The 22873-nt window shown below is 63.2% G+C and overlaps 2 protein-coding genes across 2 annotated transcripts; one reads left to right on the top strand and one right to left on the bottom strand.

The window, feature by feature from the left end:
- Positions 1 to 7905, top strand: GRK1 (G protein-coupled receptor kinase 1). Its single transcript, XM_044417233.1, has 7 exons — positions 1 to 690; positions 3159 to 3286; positions 4369 to 4526; positions 5617 to 5700; positions 5799 to 5923; positions 7243 to 7444; positions 7607 to 7905. Exons 1-7 carry the CDS (start codon positions 1 to 3, stop codon positions 7903 to 7905), a joined length of 1686 nt encoding a protein of 561 aa, XP_044273168.1.
- A 2270-nt stretch (positions 7906 to 10175) lies between these two features.
- Positions 10176 to 18177, bottom strand: SHBG (sex hormone binding globulin). Its single transcript, XM_044417241.1, has 8 exons — positions 18078 to 18177; positions 16588 to 16703; positions 15118 to 15307; positions 14507 to 14668; positions 13568 to 13736; positions 12086 to 12231; positions 11215 to 11434; positions 10176 to 10522 (listed from the first exon to the last, which is right to left on the bottom strand). Exons 1-8 carry the CDS (start codon positions 18111 to 18113, stop codon positions 10353 to 10355), a joined length of 1209 nt encoding a protein of 402 aa, XP_044273176.1. The 5' UTR covers positions 18114 to 18177; the 3' UTR covers positions 10176 to 10352.
- Between the last annotated feature and the right edge of the window lie 4696 nt (positions 18178 to 22873).

Here is a 22873-nt window from a genome sequence, read left to right as displayed (position 1 = left end):
ATGGACATCGGGTGCCTCGAGACAGTGGTGGCCAACTCGGCCTACGTGTCGGCCCGCGGGGATGGCAGCGCCTCCGCCGGGCGGGACAAGAAGATGCGGGCCAAGCTGAAACTGCCGCACATCACGCAGTGCGAGCACCTGAAGGGCTCGCTGGACCTGGCCTTCGGCGCCATCTGCGTGAAGCAGCCCATCGGCAAGCGGCTCTTCCAGCAGTTCCTGGAGGAGACGGACGAGTTCAAGGCGGCGGGCGGCCTCTGGAAGAGCATCGAGGACTACAACACGGCGGAGGAGGCCGAGCGGCCCCAGGCGGCCCAGAAGAGCATCAACAGGTACTTCGACTCGGCCTCCAAGGACTTCTGCGCCTTCCTGGAGGAGAAGGCCATCATGCGGGCCAAGGAGGACGCCAAGCACGGCCACGGGGACCTCTTCAAGGAGGCCGAGCAGCAGCTGCTGAAGCACCTGGAGGCCAGTGCCCTGGCCAAGTACACGGAGAGCCTGCACTTCGGCCGCTTCCTGCAGTTCAAGTGGCTGGAGGGCCAGAGCGTGACGGACGAGTGGTTCATGGACTTCCGGGTGCTGGGCAAGGGGGGCTTCGGGGAGGTGTGCGCCTGCCAGATGAAGGCCACCGGCAAGATGTACGCCAACAAGCGGCTGAACAAGAAGCGGCTGAAGAAGCGCCAGGGCTACGAGGTGAGCTGGACGCCGGCGCGCGGCTTCTCGGCCCGGCGGTTCCTCCCATGAGGCCTGTGGCTGCCCAAGGCGGCTCTTGTGGCCTGAGCGGGGCTGGGACCCGGGCCACGCTCTCGCCATGGTCCACGCTGAGCTGCGTTGCGAGAGTCTCGCCGGGGCTGCTGCTCGGGCCAGGTGCCCACGGGTGCCCTCCTGGCTCGCCCTGGCTCGTCTTGGCATGCAAAACCGGGTGGCAGGGGTGTCAGAGGATCCTGTGCGGGTTCCCACGACATGACAAGCCAGGGTGAGCAATTCTAGCCATGGAAAAGGGGGTTAAGTGCTGCAGCAGGAACCCTGCCTGGTTCCCTTGGCCCTCCCTCCCGGTTTTTATGCAGCCATGAGATCTAGCCACTTCTGCATTTGTGTTTAACAATGGGCGCCGAAGCCTGCTGCCTCCCGGCACTTTCCCAGCTGGGGCAGCACAGTGTGCGGACGCAGGGCCCAGTACGGTGCTGGGAAGGCATCAGGGCAGAATGGGCCAGCTCCGCAGCTGGGACTGGGACAAGCGGGCCGCCACGGGGGCAAGGCAGGCCAGAGGAGCCGGCTGAAGCCAGACTGGAAGCCAGGATGGAGGGGACTGGGCTGCAGCAGCCCCCCCAGACTGGACAGGGGCCCCCCATGCCCCTTCCGGCCCAGGAGGGCGCCGGGACCTGCCTGGGTGTGGTGGATACCAGGTGAGGTTGAAGGGTAATAAACAGGCTCATTCAGCCTGCCCTAACCTGGTGCCTTCTGGACAGTAAGGCCCTTGCTGGCTGGGGATGATGGGTCCTGTAGTCCACGGTGCCCAGAGGGCTCCAGTAGTGCAGAAGTCTGGAGAAAATGGACAAAAAGATGCCCCTTTCCTCCATTTCTCAACTCCCACGTTCATCTCTCCCCCCCCCCACTTATCTGAAGGGTTGCCCCACGGGGGGGGGGGCAGTGGGGCTCCCCATGAGGAGAGGCAAACTGGCCCCCAAATGGTCCTTCTGCTCCCAGACCCCTGCTCCTCAGGCCTTCAGCTGCTCTGAGAGCTGAGGATGACGGGTGCTGCAGTCCGGTGCACTTGGAGGTGCGGGTTCAGGGGTGGCCCGCATGCTCCCGCGCGTGAGACACTTCCCAGCCAGGTGCGTTGTGGCACGTGGGCAGCCGGCCTGCCGCCACCTCATGTCCTCCCCCCGCACCACGCCCCCCCCCCCCACTTTTAGGATAACCCACCTACTTCCCACCCCCGGATTATTTCCAGCCCAGCAAATTAGCCATTCTAATCCCCAAGGCAATTACGCCCCTAAAGACGCTTGGGGCTTAGCGATGCCTCGCCCGCGAGACGGGCCCTTGTCCGGCAGCGCAGCTGTCACAGGGAATCAGCATCAATCCTTCCTCAGCTGGGAGGGGGCCCGGTGGGGGCAGCGCCCTCCCTCTGACACGTCCCTCTGCGGACGTGATGCGGGGGGTGGATGCATCCCGCCCTGGGGGGAGATGGAGGACCGCTTCCCCGAGCAGGTATTCTGGACGGATCCAAGACGCGGCCCTGTGGCCCCATCCAGAAAGAGGCACTGCCACGGTCGTGCTCAGGCCCACACGATCGCAGGGCTGCCACGGCACCGTTCGACTCGTGGCCCACCTTTATTTTTAAAAAGTCCTCTAGGTTTTTCTTACTCAGAGCCGCACAGAAAGCAGCTGGCAGTGGTCCGGCCTGCCGTAGGGCCCGTGGGCAGTGGCTTGGGCCACCGTGGGGGGAGAATGCAGGATCAGGCGGACCCTCGGCCCGATCCTTCTCGAGCCCTCAAAGCCGCTGGAGCAAAGTGGACCACACCAGAGTGCATTGAGGATGCTCATGAGGCTGCCCCTGCAATTGCCAGGAGGTGGCGCTGTCTGAGCGCTCCTTGCTCAGAAGGACGCATCTTCCCACCTTCCCGAGTGGCAACTTTGGGGGCCTCTTTGCAATAGCAGACAAGTTGGGGGAAGCAACTGTGCGATGCCCGATGGGGCTGCATTAAAGCCACGGCAGATACCAACAACCATATCCTTCCACAGCAGAAACCAGCAGCCTGTGCACATGCCCAATTTTCTGTGGTCTCCATGCAAAATTTAGTCTCTTTGGTGTCTCAGCTTGCTTGCCCGCTTCCTTGCTGGAACAACGCTAAAACTAAAACATGCAAGTTTCCAGACTTGGAGGCAGCAAAAACAGGATTTCACGCTGTGTCGCCGATAAGTAGCGACATTTTAGGAGTCCCGGTGAGGACGGGGCCAGGAGAAAGCACCCGAGGAGTAGCAGGTTAAACTATGCAAAAGCAGGCAGAGGTGGACCATGCCCAGGGATCGCACGTTTTCTGTGGCGCAAGAAGCAGGTGGCAGCCCCTCTTGAGGTCGTGGGGCAAAAACGGGAGGAGGGGAGAGGCCGGGGCGGAGCAGCCGGAGGCTCCGGACACGTCTGGCCCGTTTTGTTGCAGGGCGCGATCGTGGAGAAGCGAATCCTCGCCAAAGTCCACAGCCGCTTCATCGTCACCTTGGCGTACGCCTTCCAGACCAAGACGGACCTCTGCCTCGTCATGACGCTGATGAATGGGGGAGACCTCAGGTGGGCCCGGGGGATGCCTGGTGCCGGGCTCCCCAGGCCGGGTCCCGCTGCCTCCGCTTGGCACTCTGGGGGGAGGGAGTGGAGGGGACGGGGCCCTCGATCTTCCCCATTTTGCTTTGTAATGTTTGGGGGTCCCGTATCAGATTTCTGGCTCATTTAATTGACCCCTTCGGCTCCCGGCTCCCACCCAGGCCTATCCGAGTGAACTCATTAAGTGGAGGAACTTGCTCGCCTGCACATGAGCACGAATGCGCTAACAAGAAGGAGCCACCGATGCTCAGCCCTGCACCCCAACCCGATGCCCTCCAGCTGCACTGGACTACAACTGCGGCTGGGTGGAGGATGCTGGGAATGGTAGTCCAAGACAGTGGGCTGGACATGCCTGTGCGAGCCGTCCATTTTATTCTGAAATGTTGCTTTAAAATGCCTGATTTTAAAATCACGGGAGCTGCCATGTAGCTCAGGTGTGCTGAATCGGCTTGCGCTTCATAGCAGCCCGCACAGGGGCTGATTGTTGCGATGGAACCATGGGCTGTCGTTATGTGTGAACTCTGCAGCACGGCTTAATGATGGTTTAGGCACAAACAAGCCACGGTTCTCCGGTCAGCAACAAACCAATTCTGCGTGATCGACAGCCCATAGTTCACACATAACAACAACCCATGATTCAGCCACAACCCCTATTCAACCCATGCCCAGGTTGTTGCTACACACCATGGGACATTCCTTGCCCTGCCCAGCCCCACCACTCCAGGGTCTCGGGAAGCAGGGGTCTTTTTCCGCCACCCACCCCCTGGCCCTTTCCCCCTGGACTCCTCACAGCCCCTCACCCAAATCATGCTTGGAGAATTTTGGATCGCAACCCCTTCTGCCAGTGATGGGCAGTTTATGGGCATTGTTCTACTCCACCTCCCATCATCCCAGACCATTGGCTACACTGGCCGGGGCTGATGGGAGGTGTAGTTCAGCCACATCTGGAAGAGCAGAGCATCCCCCACCCTGGCCTTGGACATTTTGTACAACTTCCCCTTCTGAATTCACAGAGAACTTGGCCTTAGGGAAAACTTCCTTTCCCCGCGCAGGTACCACGTGTACAACGTCGACGAGAAGAACCCGGGTTTCTCAGAGGCCAGGGCCATTTTCTACACAGCACAAATCATCTGCGGCCTGGAGCACCTGCACCAGAACCGCATCGTCTATCGGGACCTCAAGCCCGAGAACGTGCTGCTGGACGACGCAGGTAACACGAGGCGCCGGCGGCTCCTTCCCAAAGCTGGAGTCGTCCGAACTTGTTCCCGGTACAAACGAATCGGAAAGGTGCTGAATCAAAGCGCACATCTGGCTCCTCCGGCAGTTTTGTGGCCGAAAAGTGGCTTTGGAGCGGCACTGCCAACAGCCCCCGGCTGGCTGGCGGTTCTGGCCCTTTTCACGGTTAAATCTGGGATTTCACCGGGGGCCACGGGACACGTGGAGTGGCAGATTTGCAGCCAGCAGAAGAGCCCCGGTGCCTGTGCGCCAAGCGGCCGTTTGCTTCCACGGGTGCTTGAGCGGCAGAAACAAGCAGCCAAACTCTTTGGGGGCATCTGGGGCTCTCAATTTGCCTGCTGCTAAAGGCAGGGGAACGGGAATATTTCGGCGAGCGAGTGGGCAGCCCCCACCCCCTGCTCACCTCTTGCATCAAACAGCCCTTGAAGTCGCTGAAAAACGAGTTTGCGTCAGGGTGCAAATCCCTCATTTTAGCAGGAGTGCCAGCAACGCCCACCTCTGTCTGGAAACACATATCTCTTCCCAGCATCGGTTCGGATTTCACACGCTCTTAAAAACAAGCCTCTGACACCTTGGCTATTGTCCCAGAATCCACCCAGGCTCAGGAGCAGCTAAGTGTCCCTCCCCACCTGGAGCCCTTGGATGCCTTTGCCGGTCCGGACAAAGCAACTCCTCCCCAAACTGGCTTGAAAGGGGCTTTTAAAAGCAGACCAGGCAGAGGTGGTGCGGGGGGGGGGGGCATTAGTGGTGTGTGCTTTTTTCTTGAGGACTGAGGGTACCTTGGTGTCCTGCGACAGGACGGGCTGGACCTGATGGCCTTCCGGCCCCTTCCAGCACTGCTATTTGAGAATCCAGGTGGACTCTTAGAAAGCAGAGTTATGGATGCTGGGACCCTATGGATTTAGGGTTCAGGTGTTCCCGACTGTAAATATTAACGGCACAAGTGCCTTCCAGTGTTAGAAACATGCCTTTAAAAGAAAAATTAACAAAGAAGTGACGTTCTGGATTAGAATTTCCAGCTTTTGCATTCTGTGCTGTGCCTTTTTCTTTCCCTCCTCCGCCAGGACACGTGCGACTGTCTGATCTGGGCTTGGCAGTGGAATTAGCGGAAGGAAAAGACAAGACGAAGGGCTACGCAGGCACCCCAGGTGGGCAGTTTCTGCTTGGCGCGGGCTGCCCCCATGCAGGGCCTTGGCCACTGTGGCCCCACAGAGGCTAGAACCGCCTCTGCCTTTCCATCCCACAGGATTTATGGCTCCGGAGCTCCTCAAAGGGGAGGAATACGACTCCAGCGTCGATTACTTCACCCTGGGAGTGACCCTGTTTGAGATGATCGCTGCAAAAGGACCGTTCCGCAGCCGCGGGGAGAAGGTATGGCCCTTGCGGGACCCTTCCGCCGCCAGGCTGGCTGGGAATGAGGGAACCGCGATCGCCCCCAGCCTGGGCCGTTCCAGGGTCTTTCAGTTGCAATCCAGCAATTTGCTATTTCATATTTTGTGTATATATTGAAAAATGTTTATAGGTTGCCTATTAGAGTTAAAACCCCCTGAAGCAGTTTGCTGAATTAAAAGAAACCCTACAAAAGAATTCAGATAAGTAAATGCATATTCAATTAGATGCCATAAAGGCAGATGAGTCTAACTGGACTTTCACCCCACATTTTCTGGGTAAGTCGGCCTACGCACAGATGCGGCCCCTTAACTGGTTTAAGGGAGAGTTAAGCAAACCCGGTTTTGCGCTCAGGTGGAGTTTTGCGCAGCAAGATGCTTGCGACCCGGGTGCTGAAACAGTGTCGCGTGGGCTGAACTTGGGGTGCCCCTCGTGAGCCCCCGGAGCACACAGACTGGGTTTTGGTGAAAAGGGGCGAATGCTTGATTAAGTGCTCGTGAAAACGTAAAGAAGGGGGCAAAGGTGGGTCGGTCCAAAGCGGTGTGTGGGTCAAGGCGGCCCGGCTGCTGGGAGGGCAGCACAGCTCACAGGATTTGGGGAGGGGGCGGGGCAGGGGGAAGGGAGGCTGGCCTGGCCCCGCAGCTCTGCGAGCCGGGGTGCCCACCCGAGGGGGCATCCTCCCCACAAGCAGCACACCCGGGTGTCTGAAGCGACCCGCTGCTCTGCTCGGAACTTTGCCCTCCGGGGCTCCGAGATGCTGGCTTTTGGGAATGTGTCGCCTCGTTCTCCCGCCCCCTCAGCTGCCCTGCCTGGGTTGGCCACCAGGCGGCCCCCCTGGCTCCCCGGGCTCGCACAGTCCCCACGGCGCTCGTGGAGGGCCCCCCACAGTTGCCGTAAACGTGCCCTTCCCGTCCTGGTCTTTCCCCCCCATGTGCAGAAATGGCACGTGAGGACCCAGGTGGGAGAAGGAGGTTGCAGCTAGGAGGGCAGCTGGGCATGATGGGAGTTGTGGTCCCACAGCCTGGAGGTGTCCTGTGGGGAAAGGCTGCGTTCAGGCACCACGCAGCGCCTCTCTGCATCCGGAGGGGACTGTCGCCTGCGGAACCAAGCCGCGTGCACGGGCCTTCGGGGGCTGCAGGGGGCATGGGATTGTAGTCCAACGCAGCTGGGGAGGCCGACGGGGGAGGATGGCGCCCACTCGGAGGGGACGCACCCCCCAGGTGCCCCACGCCCTCCCGGCGCAGCGAGAAGCCAGTGGTGCATCCGGGCCCTTGCCTCCCGCCGCTCTCGCCTCCCTGCAGGTCGAGAACAAGGAGGTGACGCGCCGCATCCTGAACGACCCGGTCACGTACCCGGAGAAGTTCAGCGCCGAGTGCAAGGCCTGCTGTGAGGGGCTGCTGGCCAAGGACCCCGCCGGGCGCCTGGGCTTCAAGAACAACGAGTGCGCCGAGCTGAAGCAGCACCCCCTCTTCCAGAAGATGAACTGGGGCCGGCTGGAGGCAGGTGAGCGTCCCGGCCAGGTGGCGGGGGCCGGGCCGGGCCGGGGAAGGGAAGGGAAGGGAAGGGAAGGGAAGGGAAGGGAAGGGAAGGGAAGGGAAGGGAAGGGAAGGGGAGCCACGGGGCGCTGACGGGACCGCCGGGCCGCGGCCTCTGCTCCCACTCCAGGTCTGGTGGAGCCCCCGTTCGTGCCCGACCCCAAGGTGGTCTACGCCAAGGACATCGGGGACGTGGGCGCCTTCTCCACGGTGAAGGGCGTCGTGCTGGACGACACGGACAAGGCCTTCTACGACGACTTCTCCACGGGCAACATCCCCATCCCCTGGCAGGAGGAGATGATCGAGACGGGCATCTTCGGGGAGCTCAACGTCTGGGGTGCCAAGGGGTCCGTCCCGCAGGACCTGGACCGCAACGCGCGCCCCGCCGCCGCCGCCACCGCCAAATCAGGAACTTGCCTTCTGCTCTGAAGGGCGGCGGCCGCGCCACCTCGAGGCCCCCCGGGGCCACCTCCGGCGTGTTCCGCTGGGGGGCCCCCGCGTGGGCGACAGCACCCCCTCTGGGGCAGTCGACTGGGGCCTGCCTCCTTCTGGCGCTGGGGATGGAAGCCAGGGACCCGGACACACGGCCTCGTTCTCGAACGCATTGGCACCACCTCCCTTTGGGGAGACAAGCGGATGCGCAGCCATTGTTGCCCTCCTCCTCCTCTAACCACTAGATGCCACAGCCCTCCTAGAATTGGGGCATGCGCCTGCGGGCCCTTCCCTTCCTTTGAGTCACTGACTGGCTCTGATTCGCGCTCCCTGGCCTAGTCTGGAGTCCAGAAGGAGGTTCGCCCGGGTCTCCATGGCTCCGTTTGCAGCCAGGGAGTGGGAGCGACTGGGAAGGGCCGGGGAGGCCACTGGGTGTGGGAGAAAGAAAGAAAACCCCATCACTGGGAGTTGGAGGGCAGCGACGGGTCCCAGCTCTGTATTGGGAAAAACACTCTGGTGTTGAAGAAGGAACAACCCCCACCCGCAAGACCCCGCAGTCAGCTCGGCAATTTCTAGTGCGTTTTACGCTTGCGCTGTAATTAGTTCTCTCTCCTGGCCCCGGAGAGGCAGCAGAGGAGGAAGCCGGGAAAGTCTCGGGCGAGGCTGCCTCATCCGCCTAGTAAGCAGAAACTGGATTGTTGCTCATTGCGGCTGAGAAGCGCTCTGGGCTTCCGCGTGGAAACTGGGGCAGGCCCCACGCCAGTGCGGCACGAGCGACCCAAGAAACTGCGCCGCCGGCCCGGGCCTTCCCCACGGCAGCCCCCGAGGGGCGTTCCCAGCTGAGCACCTTGCGCTGGGGGGGGGGCTTGAGGCCCCTCCCGCCTCCTTCCAGGTGTGTCGGATGGCAAGGAGCCCCTCATGTTCAGCCCCTGGGCATGATGGGAGTTGCCATCCAACACACCTGGAAGATGCCGGCTTGAGGCATGTCCTTTGGGAGCAAGGTTCTAGCCCTCATGGACGCAAAGCTGGACTGGGAAGGGTGCGTGCGACTCCCAGAAACATTCTTGGAGCCGAGCGGGACAGCTTCGAAAGTTTTCCTGTAGAAACTGGGCAGCGTCGCCACACACCTGCCCCCGCCCCCCGCCATGATGCAATCAGATGTGTTGGGCACGACGGATCCGGGAAGCACGACGGAAGGAGTGCCCTTCGGATCAAGACTGAGCACGTGTGTCTCTGGGGGTCCCCACCTTCCCTTCGTGCGTGAACTCTGGCTGAGGACCCTACCACAAACGCCACGGCTTCAACCCAGGGAAGGGAGCCGCCATGGGTTGAACATGTGACCCCTTCACCCCAGCCCATTATAATGTGTATCCGATTAATAAATAAGATTCAGAATCCAGAAGCGGCTGGATCTGCATGACTCTTCGGTTTGGCATCCAGGGCAGGAAGCGTCTTGGGGCCACATGCGACATGAGCATTCCCACGATGTACTTTTGGAGAACCGTCAGTTCCCTGCGGGTTCTTCAAAAGTGCCGCAGCCGAATCGGGCTCAGGACCGAAGCTAGGACTGGGGAAATGGGGAGGTTTCCCTGCCCCGACATACCGGTCTGGTGGACCTGCAGGTTACTTTAACAAGCCATTCACACAACCACTGATAATCACACAAACAGGCAGTGCTCCCTCTGATCTGGGAACAAATACTTGGTAGCCCCTTCTGGGTTGGAAAACAAGCAGGGCCGGGGTTATTTCGGGAACGTGGAGGCAATGGCACTTCAAGCCCCATCATGCACGGCTCCGCCTCCCTCCCCGACAGCCACAAACTGTGCCGCAGCGTGTGGAGAGAGCAGTTTCGTCTGCGACGGCTCCTCCTGCCCAGGCCTCTGAGTCAGGACGAGAGCAAACCGCCCAGACATGTCGATCGGAGACATTTTCCACGCGGCGCCTCTGGCTCCGAGGATGTAAGGCTGCCCAGCACTGCTTGCTTAGCCGGGGGCGATGAGCCTGGGGAAACAGTGGGGCTTTCTTTTGAGTAAACAGCCAGACAGGTTTTTAATCACTCCTCCCCCAAAGAGTGGCCAGGTGCCCTACTTTACGAAGGACGGTCCTCTGGGAGAGGTGGCACAGTCCTTTATTTTAAAGTGTTTTCCTGCTGAAGAGGTGCCACCCGGTCTGAAGTCCAGTTTCGAGACAAAGGGCGGCCAGAAGACAGATCAGGAGAGAGAGGAGTTTGGCCGCTCGGCCACTGTCCTCCCAGTGACAGCGAGATGTATCGGTTTTCTATTTTAATCATGGTTATAATTTCTGAATTAGCAGCGGAACGTATATATTGGCAAGGGTAAATGTTACGTAAGCCAGTGTTCTCTGTTTTGGCGGTGCCACACGGCCCTCTTGGGCCAGGAGCGGGCGTGCTGCTGGGGACGAGCAGGCAGGCCTGCCGTGCCCGCTCAGTGCCCGCCGTCCCCACCGGCGTCCTCCCCAGGGCAGCTGTGGGCCCAGATGGAGTTGCTCCGCGACTGGACGGCGTCCAGATCCAGCTCGCGGCCGTGCACCAAGATGGCACGCAGGCAGCCCCGGAAGAAGGCGTGGTCCTTGGCCGGCATCGAGACGTCTTGTCCTGCAAGAGACGCGGGGCTCGCGGTGAGGCGGGGCCGGTCCCTGCCACATCTCCGCCGTGGGCCAGCAGGCGCCGAGGGTCGCCGTCAGACGGCTCACGCGGCCAAAGAAGGGCTGCCCCGGCTGGGCACCGGCCATCTGCTTCCTAGGAAGCAGAACTCCCCAAAAGGGGATCTCTCTCTGCCCTGGCGGACGGGGCAGCGGGAGGGGCAGCTCTTCGCCATGCAGAATCCCAGCCGGCCTTGGCTTAAAATTAAATAATTTGCTTTTTAAGAAGGCACGAAAGAGCAATCAGGCGGGGCCAGGAACTTGGGCGGAGGGAGCCGACAGGTGTCCACAGGCACGGGGGTCCCATGGGGCCACGGCACAGACCCGGGGCTGCCGGGGTCCCATCCAGATGGGTCCCGCTTCGTGCAGAGTGTCACAAGAGTGTGTAACTCGCAAACGGGGGCGTGGCGGGTGGCCAAGCGGTCCTCACGTGGGGACCGGACAGACTCGCAACGGAGACGGGCCGTTCCCCCACAGCTCTTCCCCAAGGCGGCCCGAGGAACTCCCCCATTCCCCGGCCAGCATGCTCAGGGATGATGGGAACTGTAGCCCCAGCCGCACGGAGGACACAGGGCAGGGAGGGCACCGCCACACCAGAGCAAGGCTTGCCGGTGGCCCCTCCGTCCCGAGGGGGGGAGGACCTACCAGGCAGCCCGCCGATCACCAGGGACCCCCTCCCCGCGAGCCAGGCCCGCCGCAGGCTCTCAAACTCCGGCTTCGGGACCAGCGCGGAGTCCTCCGTGTTGTCCACAGTCAGGGTCAGCTGCGATGAGGTTGCGCGCACGAAGAGGTGCGACTCCAGGCAGCCCCTCGCCGGCAGCGGGACCCGAAGCTCCGTCTCGTTCCCCATCCGGAGGACCAAGTCCTGGGGCAGAGGGCCGCGTGAGAAGGACCCCCAGAGCGGTCTCCGTCCCTGCGACCTGTTCCAGCTGGAGGACGCCGAGCGGCGGGAGACCAAGGCGGAGGTCTCCAGTTCCTCCGGAGGGGGTCCTGCAGCCCACCCCGCCCCACCCCAAGTGTCCGCCTGGGCCGTCCGCAGCTGCCCCAGGAAGCCCCAAGCCGGACACGGGCCAGCAGCATCCTTGCTGGAGTCCAGCTGGAGCAAGGAAGGGCCCCGTGCAGATGGCCCAGGACCACCTCGCTCCCCCCGGGCCCCCAGCAGGCCCCGCCCCTTCCCACCCCAGAAAACGTGCCTTCGGGAAGGCGGAATCTCCTCCCGAGACTCAATCATGGGCGGAAAGCGCTTTGCACTGCCGGCACTGGGGGGGAGGCGCCCACTTTGGCCCCTCCCCTGCTGAAAAATGCCCCCTGCACGGCAAGTAGGCCACGGGGGGGGGGGTGTCCGTTGGTGTCCCCCGGCTGCCTAGGGTGCTGGGAGACGGATGTGGGGCCGGGGTCCCGCCCTGCCCGCCCACCCCCCACCAGCGCCCTCCCCTGGGCGTGGGGCCTGCTTCCTGCGGCCTTCGGGGCGTGGGCGCCGCAGTTCGGAGGTGCGGGGCCCACCTGCGGCTCTCACCTGGCCCTGCTGGTCCAGGCGCAGCAACGGCCTCTGCCCGGCGGGGGCCACAGCCAGCAGGGTGGCCGCCTGCTGGGGGGCCCTGACCTGGACGCTCACTCTCAGGTCCCAGCTCCCGTCCGCTGGCCTGCGTCCCGTGGAGAGGTCTGCGGAGCAGGGCAGGCAGCCGGTCAGAGCGCACCGGGGCCCCCGGCCCGTTCCTCACGGCGAGGCGATCGCGCCACCCACGCGGGCACAGTCGTGCCGAGGCCCGCCCCCCCATGGCCCCCACCCACGGGTCGGGCACTGGCCGCACCCCCTTGCCACCCCGCCTGGTAGCGGGCACGAGAGCACCTCGGCCGGGACGCTGGGGGCCGCCTCATCGGCCTCCGGGGACCGTCCACGGCCACGAAGAGCGCCCCCTGCGCCCCCTCCCCGAGCCCCCATTCATGCTCCAGCTCGGACCGCAGCGGTGGCGGGGGGGAAGAGCGGAAAAGGCCGTGTGGCCGGCTGGGAGAGCGGCCGGGCACGAGCCGGGGGGCAGAAGGGGGCTTGCCCTGGGGGCACCCTCAGGGCATCCTGCAAGGGCCCCCAAATGCCGCAACCGACACCAGGTCGGATCGGTGCCTCCGCCCCAGGCCTGCGTCGCACGACCCCGGGAAGGCCCTGCTCCGCGGAGCAGATCGCGGACCCGTGCCGGCCCCCGCCGGCTGCCGAGACAGACGCGAGCCGTTCCTCTGCCTGCACGAAGCACCTGCACCCCGGGGGACCTTCCCAGGCAAGTCCAGGCGGGGAAAAGGCCGGGCTCAGGGCTGAGCCTGAAACCCTGGGGAAGACTGTCCCGCCCACTGGTTTTGCAGGAAGACAGTCGCCAGTTCTCAAAGACACGTGTGAGGCGTGGGGCGATTTTCCTGCAAGGCACCAGGCGGAGGCGGTGAATGATCTGTAAGGCAGTTTTGCCCCATCTCTCTGCCCCGGAGAGCTAAGAAGCAACTTCTGGAAAGCAGGCACTAGGCCCTGGGATGCCTGTCTTGTTTCCGGCCACTCCATCCCGGTCTTTTCTTTCCGGACGTGTTAGGCTACAACCCCCAGGATGCCCCAGCCAAGATGGCCAGGGGGACCTGCCCGGAGGAGGCTGTACAAGGCCGCTCTTCCTCGGGGGAGAAAGGGCAAAGCCCAAATCCCTACCGGTGAGCCTGACCCCGCAAGCAGAGCCAAACGGTGCTGTGCAAGGTGCGTTTACTCGCGGGCAAGTCACCCTCGCATCGGTGTGTCTCACTTCCGAGCAAATCTGCGCTGGCCGAATGCCCGGCGGGTCCCCGGAGGCTCCCGCACAGACCGTCCCCTCGGTTCTGCACCCAAGGAGCATCTGTGGCCCACGAGGACCTGGCCGTGGGCCGGGTGGGCAAGCTGCTCGGGGCCCAGACCCACCCCACAGCCCCGCGGCCCCGGAGAAGGGACAGGCCGGCCCCCAGGCCGGGCCCACGTTTTTCGCAGCAGTACCTGCGAGCGAGAAGGTGGCCAGCCCGTCCCCGGGGAAGAAGCTGCCCCGGCTGACGGCACGAAAGCAGCGCTTGGTGCCCTTGTCCTCCAGCGACGAGGCCTCCTGCCACTCGAGGCTCTTGTTCAGCCAGTTCCAGCGCCGCATGCACCCGTCCATGGCCGGGTTCAGCTGCAGAGGGCGGGGAGAGGCCAGGGAAGCGGGGGGCCACGGCCCACTCCCCGCGGTGCCGAAGCCCCACAGCAGCTCTCCGGAGTCTTGCCGCGGCCGTGCCCGGTTTAGGGTGTCCCTCTTGCGCTGGACTACACCTCCCATGTGGGGTGGGAGTAATGGAAGGCCCCGCCCAACACAGCTGGAGGGGGTTGGATGTCAGGAAAGCTGCTCTGCCCCACCGTATTTTTAACCTCGGGGTCACAGCCCACACTGGGGCGTCTGAACGGCTGCTGCAGGGCACGGGGCCAGTCCCCAAAGGGCGATTCCCAGAAGGGAAAACCGGGGAGACCGAAAGACAAGGAAGGTGGCCCCGGGCGCTAAAGGGGAGGCCGGGGCTGCAGAACCGGCTCTTTCGCCGAAAGCAGGCTGCCGAGGCTGCGGCACGGGGGGCCCGCAAACCCCCGAGGTGTGTCTTTCAGCTCCCTTGCAGAAAACAAGATAAAAATCCTTTGCCGGGTTCCATTTTGTTGCACGAGTTAGTAATTTTAGATGCATTTCACACGCATGTGCATGTTACTCTTTTCTCGTTATGCACCGCTGTAAAATGCCCAGAGAGCCTGTGCTATGGGGACGTACAGGAATGAGACAGAATCGTAACACGTGAGCGCCAAGGCAGCGCTGGCCGGCACGGTGTGAGGACCCGCGGGGCTCGCCGTGGGGCCCCGGGGAGGCTCTGGAGCCCCACGGAGCTCTGCCCCTCGCCACCGGGGGAGGAAAGACAGCCTTACTGGCGCCAGCAGTCTTCGCGGGGGCATGAGCAGACCTCCCACGCCGATGCGCAGCGACGGACTGGGCCGGCTGACAATGGAATGGGAGACGTGACTCATGGCCAGGTGCATCTCCCCATCCACTTCCAGGGCGATGGCGTGTCCCTCGTTCTTCACCATGAGCTGCGGGCGAAGGAGCGGACTTACAAGCAGGTCAGGCCAGCCCCGGCCCCCCCCCCCCCCCCCCCCCGCGGTCTCCTGCGGGAAAGGAGATGGCCGCTCAAAAGACCGCCCCGTGAACAGGTGCACCCAGTTTGCGGGAGCACGGCTCCCCAGAGCTTCTTGGACTACCACCCCCATCACCCCCAGCCTGCCTGGCCTATGGCCCTGGATGATGGGGGCTGCAGACCAGCCTCTGGAGTCCCGGATGCATTCCTTATTTCGTGTGATTTGGGGGGCTCGGCTCAAGAGCGGGGCCTGCGGGCGGGTGCCGGCACGTGAGCGAAAGCGCCACCTGCGCCCGATCCGGCCCGGCTGCACATCCGCGCCGGCAGAACGCAGGGCGCGAGGCAGAAACCGCGGCGTGAGACGCGCCTTCCCGGATGGCGCGGGCCGAAGCAGAGGGGACCTACTTGGTGCCACTTCCCGTCGTCGATGCGCGGCCCCCCGGAGACGGTGATCTTGGTGACATTGTTGAAGATCTGAATTTCCGGCTTCCCCCCGCGCATGGCCAGGATGAACCAGTCGACCTCTGGCTGGGTGTCCCCGAAGAAAATCACGCCCTCCTGGTCGAACGTGCGGAAGTCGAAGGAGGAGGAGGCCCTGGGTGGGGAGAGGGCATCGGGAATCGGGGCCGAGCCTCACTTGGGGTGTGGACGATGGGGGTTCAGGCACCGATGGGCCCCGAGGGGGCTCACTGTTGCCTCCCCGCTTCCGTTTAAACGCTTTGCATCACTCGCTGCAGGAAGGTTTTTGCTTTTCGACAGGCAGAGGTTCAGCCGGAGCAGCCTCTCTTCCCAAGTGCTGGCCGCTCCACGGGTGCGGAACCCGTGTCAGCCCACGGGCCGGATCCTGTGTTTCTCGAGGGCCGTACTGCAGGGGTGGGCGGGGCTGAAGGCAACGGGGGCGGGGCCAGAGCCCGGGAATGCCAATGTGTTGCAGGTAAGAGTGCCAAGAACCTGGCCTGAAGAACGGTTTTCCTTTGTGGTGAAGGCACAAGACTCGAGCTATTCGGGTTCTTTTCCCACTCGGTCAGTCACGAAATGCATTGGATGGCTTTGGGCCAGTCACTGCTCCTCAGCCTGACCTACCTTACAGGGCTGTTGTTGAGAGGATGAAACGGAACTTCTATCAAAATTGGGAGTCTTTTTATTGTTGGCTAGAGAAACAGGACTTCACATAGATTTAAATATGTTTTTAAGTTATCATAAATGGAAAAAGATGTGGGGGCTGACCCAGCGGGCCCGATGTTTTTGATGATGGATGTTGTTTGTAGTTTTCTTCTTGTCTTTTTAGGATTATAATTTCAAATAAAACTTATTTTTAAAAAAAGGATCAAATGGAGGAGGAAGAGGATGGCAGAAGCCACTTGTGCTGGCACACACACGCAACACAATGCTAATAAAATGCATTTTAGCCCTTTAGAGTTGGGGGAAAACCAGGCAAACATTGGGAAGCCATTAAAGGACTGATGGTTGTGGGGAAGGAGTTGGAGACCAGCAGGATAGGGGTCAAGCTCCTGGGGTGTTTCTGGGGACCTCAGGAAGGCCAATATGGGCCCCGGGCCCCGAGGTTCTGCACCCTGCCTGGGTGCGCCCCGCAGTGGCTCCCTCCGGCCTCAGGAAGGGGTCGCCCCATGGCTGGAGATGCCAGAGCTGCAGCTGGGACCCGTGTGCACAACGGCACCTGTGTGACTGATGCGCTGGACCACTGAGTTGTCTCCACACACCACACACACACACTGCTGCCCAGCACTGAGTCTTCGTGGAAGCAAATGCGCCGGCTGAGCCTCCAGGCATCCTGCAGGAATCCGTCTCGCTCAGTCAAAGCCACCGAATTTCCCTTGAGGGTGCTGCGACATCCCCCCCCCCAGCACCGTTTACCTTGTCACTGTGTGCAGATCAATGTGCATAGTGGCTGTTGGGGAGGGGTCCCCCCATCTCTGTCCGAGGTTCAGAGCGCGGACCTCATTAGGGAAGGACTGGAAGCACTGGCCATACTGGGAAAGAGAGAACGGCCCTTAGTCCCGCCGCGGGCCACTGGGCGGCAGCATCGACCCACCCGGAGCCGCCTGGACCTGCATTGCCAGCGGAAGCCAGCAGGCGGCGCTGTGGCCGGAAGAGGCGCGCGGGGCGCATTGCGCCGAAGTGCCACTCGGTGGCGCTGCTGCTCCGCGAAACTTTCGGACGTGACCCCCGGGAAGAACTTCGAAAAATTAATGCATTCATTAATCGCGGGCCCGATGGCGATGCGGCTTCGAGAGGCGGCCAATTCAGCATTTCTCTCGTGCTCTCCGCCTCGCGGGAACGGCGCCTGTGGACTGAGCGCTGCACAGCCTTTGGGGGGGTGCGGGGCCCAGTGCCGTCAAGGAGAAATCTGGCATTTTCTGCGAGTTAGTCCTCCACCCGCCAGAACGTATTGGTCTATTTAGGAACAGGAATGACAAAGGCTGTTCAAGGCCCCGGGAAACGGCGGCTCGAAGCCGGGGGAGTCTGCAGAGCCCCGCATGACCTTGCGCCGTGCAAAGCTGGAGCTGCCGCCTTCGGAGGTCATCCTTCGCCCCAGGCAGGCCTGGCGCCCCTTGAGCAGCCGCGCAGGGAGCAGAAACTCGGCGGTCATCCCCTGCAGGCGCGGGGGCCCCCGCGAGGCTGCGGAGCCTGCCGGGCGGGCTTTTCCACTGGGGTCCCTTCCAGGGGAGCCGGACTACAGCTCCCAGCAATCGCGGCCACTGGCTGCAGCCCAGGGGAGCAGGCGTCCAGCGCATGCAGAGTGCACCGGCTCTAAAGGAAGCCCTGGAGCGGGCCTTTACGCTTGACGAGCTGCAAAACAGGCAGAAATTCCACGGGCAAGGTCCTCCCCCTCCCCCTGTGGGAAAATGCATTTTTACTTTTTTGCCCGGCGCCCGCCAGACCGCTCAGGGTTTGACCCAAGTTCTGGGCGTAAGAAAACTTGTGCCGAAACCCTTCAGCTCATCAAAACAGGGTGCGGGGCCACACCCGCCGTCCCCGCAGATGGGTCGACTGCAGCACCCATCATCCTTGGTCACTGGGCCCATCACTGTGGGATGGTGGACACCGTGACCCAGAGCATCTGGACGCCCCGGGTTGGAGAAACCGCCTTGACCTGCATTTACCACTGCCCCGCAAGCCCAGCGCCCCCAGGAACGCGCTCCGAGGGCGAGCCCGCAGGCTCCGGCGCTCGCCGCGGAGCGGGGCTTCTCTGCCCCGGCGCAGCAGCCGCGACGGCCCGGAGCAGCCGCCCTGGAGGCCCGCGGGGAGCCGGGCCTTGCACGCCCCAAGGGAGGCCGAAGCCCTGCGCGGCGCGCTGGGATCCCTGGCGGGGGTGCGCGTCGCTGGCCGCCTCGCCGACTCACCGTGGCGCTGCCGTCGCCCTCCACCTCCTGGGCCATCTCCCCTGCTGCGGCGCGGGGGCCGGGGAGCAGCAGCAGCGGCGGCAGCAGCAGCAGCAGCAGCCGCCGGGCCGCCGCGGGGAGCATGGCGGCGCGGCGCGGCGCGGCGCGGCGAGGCGAGGGCGCGGGAGCTGCCGAGGCGCAGGCTCTGCGGGGACTGGGGCCGCGGCCGAGCCTGCAGCGAGCAAACACCGGCGGGAAGGGCTGTTGACATAAACTCTGCGGGTCAAGGGCGGCGGCGGGACGCGGGCCTGGGAGGGGGGCGGGCCGGACTTGGGCCCCTCGTCTCCGCGGCCCCTGCGCGCGCGCGCGCGGGCGGGCGGGCGCCGCCATCCGCCCCCGGCGCGCGGGGCCCCGCGGGAGTCGCGCTCCTTGCCCGCCGGGGCCCCCGGTAGCCGCGCTGTCGGGGCGGAGCGCCTCCTCTGGCGGTCCGCGGAGCCGCGCTGCGGCCGCGCATCTGCCAAGCCGGGCGCGCGCTTGGAGGGCGCCCCCTGGCGAGAAAGCGCCGTCGCGCGGGCCGCCGCGGGGCCTTCCCTGGCCGCGGCTCCGGGGCGCGCCGCTTGGGCAGCTGCGCGAGCGCAGGGGCGCCGGCCCGGCCCTCCCCGCGGGGGCGCACGGCCCCAGCTCCCTCCTCCAGCCTGCAGGGGCTCGGCCGCGCACCGCATCCGTCTCCCGCCGAGTATGTGCCGGATACTTCCAAGAAAGGCACCGTTCCGCCACTCGATGCTTCCCCAGCCCGGCAGCACCCAGACATCCTGGACTACAGCGCCCATCACCCCCAGCCGGCAGTGATGGGCATTATAGTCCAACACGTCCAGAGGGCGCCGGGTTGAGGAGGGATTGTCGGCCGGGGCCTTCCATCTGCCTGCCGTGCTGGAGTTCTTCCTCCACTCCATGCCCACGGAGTCGCGTCGTCGCTCTTGCAGCAGATGGGTCGGCCTCTGTGGGGGGCTTGCGTCTGTGCTACCCTCTCCCCACTCCCAGGAATTTGGAGGGCTCCCCAGTGGCTGCCCCCCCCCCCCGCAAAAGTGTGGCCGTGCCGGCTTCAGGTTGCCTCTCCTGGCTGGCAGGGAAAGGGCTGCACCCATTCGAGGCCCCAGGCCTGGCGGCCACGGGTTCACACCTTCCAGATTTCTCGGTAAGGTGAAAGAACCCCATCCCAGGCCAAGTGGCCGTTTGTAGAGTTGCAACAGCATGAAAGGGCTTTAAGTGTGGGGGCAAAGACCGAGCAACGATGGCAGGACTGGACCCGGAGCAGCCAGAAACCGCAGCGGCACCTCGTTCTGGCAGGCAGGTGCTTTGGCGGAAAACAGCCCTCTCGGCACTCGCCCTCCCCTGGTCCCAAGGCCAAGCAGAAACTCTTAACGGAGGCCCAGTAACACTTGCCTGGTTTAAAAGGACAGATCTGCGGGAAAAGTTTCTGCTCCAGGGGAAAAACCAGCGAGAAAAGGCACTTCTGCCTCACCAGATCTGCCTTGCCCAGCCTGGCTCCCGCAACACGTGTCCGACTGCAATTCCCATCACCTCGGGGTTTTTGCCTCAGCCGTGGCCGGCCTGTGCTTACCGGAAGCCGCTTCACCCAAGGCTGCTCTAAGCAGTGACGTGCTGAAGAAATGGGTCGTCTTGCCCAAACCGTCCCCCGAGGCTGGGCAGCAAAGTGACCCCAACACCCAATCCACAAGCCCCCCCCCCCCCCGCAGGCCGGCCTGGGCCTCTAGGTGCAAGCCATGGCATCCGCACCTGTGCCAAACCGCAGAAGCGGCGGCTGCCAACCCGGCTGGCAACTGAGGCTGAACTGGAGGGGCCACTACACCCCTGGCGGAAGCCGCAGGTTCTGAACCGGACTGGAAGCAGCGTAGCTGCTCATGAAAGTGCCCGGGGCCAGCGGGTTCGGCCTGCTCCAGACACGCCACCTGCAGCGTGGCCACCCACCCCAGCTCGGGCCGGGGGTCTTCTCCCCGGCTTCTCAGCACAGCGGTGCCCAGGTGTTTCAACAGTTTTGTGCAGAGCGTATAATTGTCTTTTTATTCTGAAGAAGTTATTGGAGTTACACACAAAGATGCAGAAAGATAAATACGGTATTTGTCTAACGGACTCTTCACACTGTCACACTTGGAACAGAGACCGGGAAAAAGCGGCAAAAATTATTTATCCTCACCCTCATCATTATTATTAACATTTCTTGTAGGTTTTTTCTATTTTTTTTAACCCTTGGTATAGTTTTCCTTTTTTTCCTCCTTAAACGGTTTCAGTAAATCTCTAAAGTGCCATAAAACTAGCTAGAGGTGCTTCTAGAAAATAAAAAATAAGACAAGTTACATTCAGTAGCAAACGGCCAACCATCCCCGAGAGCCCCCGAGTGACAAAGTGCAAAAGATCGGAGAGACGGACAGCTATGTACATATCAGCCACCGCCCTTCACCGCCCCCCTCCCCCCGTGGCCCAGAACACCCCCCCAGAGGAGGGGGTGGGGCACCATCCCAAAATGCCTTTGGTGCTCTCTCTCTCTCCCTCTCGCGCTCTCTCTGGCATCACCAGCCCGGTTCCGCCCACGGGGAGGGCCCCCCCCCATGCACATGCTGGGACGCAGAAATGCATCGCTTGCTCAGTTGCCGAAGCGGCGAGGCGGCGGGGAGGGGCGCGATCCAAACTGCTTTGCAAGGATGAAGGGCCCGCGGCGGAGCGGGCGGGCGGGAGGGAAAGAAGTGCGCAGCAGCCCCCCCCCCCGCCTGAAGTGTGGAAGCGTGCTCGGGGCTGTCGCGGCGCCTTCGCGGCCACCGCCAGCCCGGGAGGGGCTCGGCGCTGCACGGCGGAGCGCCCGGGGCCGGCTCTCCCGCGGCAGCGGCCTGCAGGGCGGCTCGGGAGGGCGGGGGGCAGGGAGACGGCCGGTCGGTCGCCTGCGCGCACACGAGCGCGCACGCCCTGCCTTCCCCGCCCGCCCCCCCCCCCCCCCCGCATTCCAGGGGGAGCTGGGAAAGGGGGGGGGGGGCGGCAGGGGCGCCGGGGGCGAACGGGAAGGGCCGCCCGCTGGAGGGGGGCGGGGTGAGCGGCGCGCCTTCGTGTGGGGAAAAATTTCGGAAAGGGGGGGGGGGACGAGGAAGTGCCCCCGGCAGCGCCTTCTCGGCAGCGAGGAGGTGCGTTTGCTGCAGTGCAGGACGGACGCGCCAGAGCGCCACTGCCGCAAACCGGAGCCCGCAGGAGCAGGCGGGAGGAAGCGGCTGCGCAGCGTGTGCATTCGGGGTTGCAGCGCGAAGTGCCGCGGGGGGGGGGGGGCGGGCCCACAGAAAGACGTCATTGCAACAGGAGTGGAGCGGAGGGGACGGGGAGCGCGGGGAAATGTGCATTCCCCTATTCTGCTGCAGTAAAGCGGGGAGGCGCGCGCGAGGCCTCGTTGCGAGTGTGCAATGGTGCACGCGCCTCCCTTGCAAGGTGGAAAAGGCGGCTGCGCGCGGCGGCAGCGGGAAGGGGGGCTTGCGTGGCGCAGTGCGCGGGCAGGGCAACGGAAGAGTGCGCATTTCCCACGCCACGCGGGGCCACGCTGCTGCTCGGCGGCGGGGCGGCGGCGGGGGCTGCTTGGCGGCCTACAGCCCTCCCCTCTCCGATTGGTCTCTCAGAACGGGTGAAAGGCCACAACCCCCCCCCCCCAGGAATATCACAGTGGAATCCTCCTCTCTGGAAGCAAAGCTGACATTGGACCCCCCCCCCCAGCGACCAAGGGGCCCGGGGCCCCCCCCCCCCCCGCTCACTACTGCTGCCGCCTTTCTGTATGTGCCAAAGGGCAGGCCACTGCTCCAGCCCAAGGAAGTCGGGGAGAGGGGCCCCTACCGCGGGCCCGCAGAGCGACCAAGAGCTGGGGCGTCAGTCACAGGGGGCCTCGTGGGTCTTAAAGGCCGTGTTCTGGAAATTGGAGCCGTCCAGGCTTATTGGACTACAACTCCCAGAAGCACCCCTGCCCAGAGCGCCAGGTTGCAAGGGGCTGCCTTACCGTCAGGAAAAGGCGAGGCATTTGGAAACTAGGGAGGGAGGGGGTCGCTGCAAGCCCCCCTCCGGGCCAAATTGGCCTGATCTTGGTCTGGGCACGAGGGGAGGGGGCTGTGAAGTTAGCGGGAACGTTTAGGCTTTTAGCAGTAGGCAGGGAGCTGACCTGGGGGGGGGGCAGGGTTGGGGAAGCGGGAGGGGATTTCGCCGGTCCCGGTCGCCGCCCATGGAGACGGGCTGATCTCCACCCCTTCGAAAGGGCTGTGCGTCCAAAGGGCTCGCGGAGCAACCGTCTCCCAGCCCTCTTTGATCTCGTAAACCTTGAGGCAAAAGTCTGGATTTCCTCCCCTTTTATACCTTAAAAGGCCCTTTTGTTTTCCAAAAGCCTGTTTCTTACCCATGCACGTGCCAGGTATCTCTCCTCTCTCTCCGCTCCTCACCCACTTTTCCATTTCTATGGTTTTGGTCCTGAAAGAGGTCGATACATTAAATTTATGAGCTTTTCATCTGGGGGGGGAGCGAAAGAACCATTGGCCAAGGGTATTTTTTTTAACGTACGCTACATTAACCTTTGGCTTTTAATGGGAAAATTGCTTTGTTTTCTTTGTTAAAAATAAAGTTTTGCTTCCCCAAATGTGCCCAAGTTTTCTTCTGGAATGCAGCACTGGGAGCTCAATTTTCCCTTATCCTAAAAATATTCAGTACTTATGTTTTGGGTTTGCAGCAGGGGGAAAAGGGGGGGTGCCAGGAAGGACGACATTTTATTGCCCGAGTGGGCATTT

The sequence above is a fragment of the Varanus komodoensis genome, unplaced genomic scaffold, assembly GCF_004798865.1.
Source record: "Varanus komodoensis strain SLA01 unplaced genomic scaffold, ASM479886v1 scaffold87, whole genome shotgun sequence".
NCBI lineage: Eukaryota > Metazoa > Chordata > Lepidosauria > Squamata > Varanidae > Varanus > Varanus komodoensis.
This window is presented reverse-complemented; position numbering and strand designations above follow the sequence as displayed.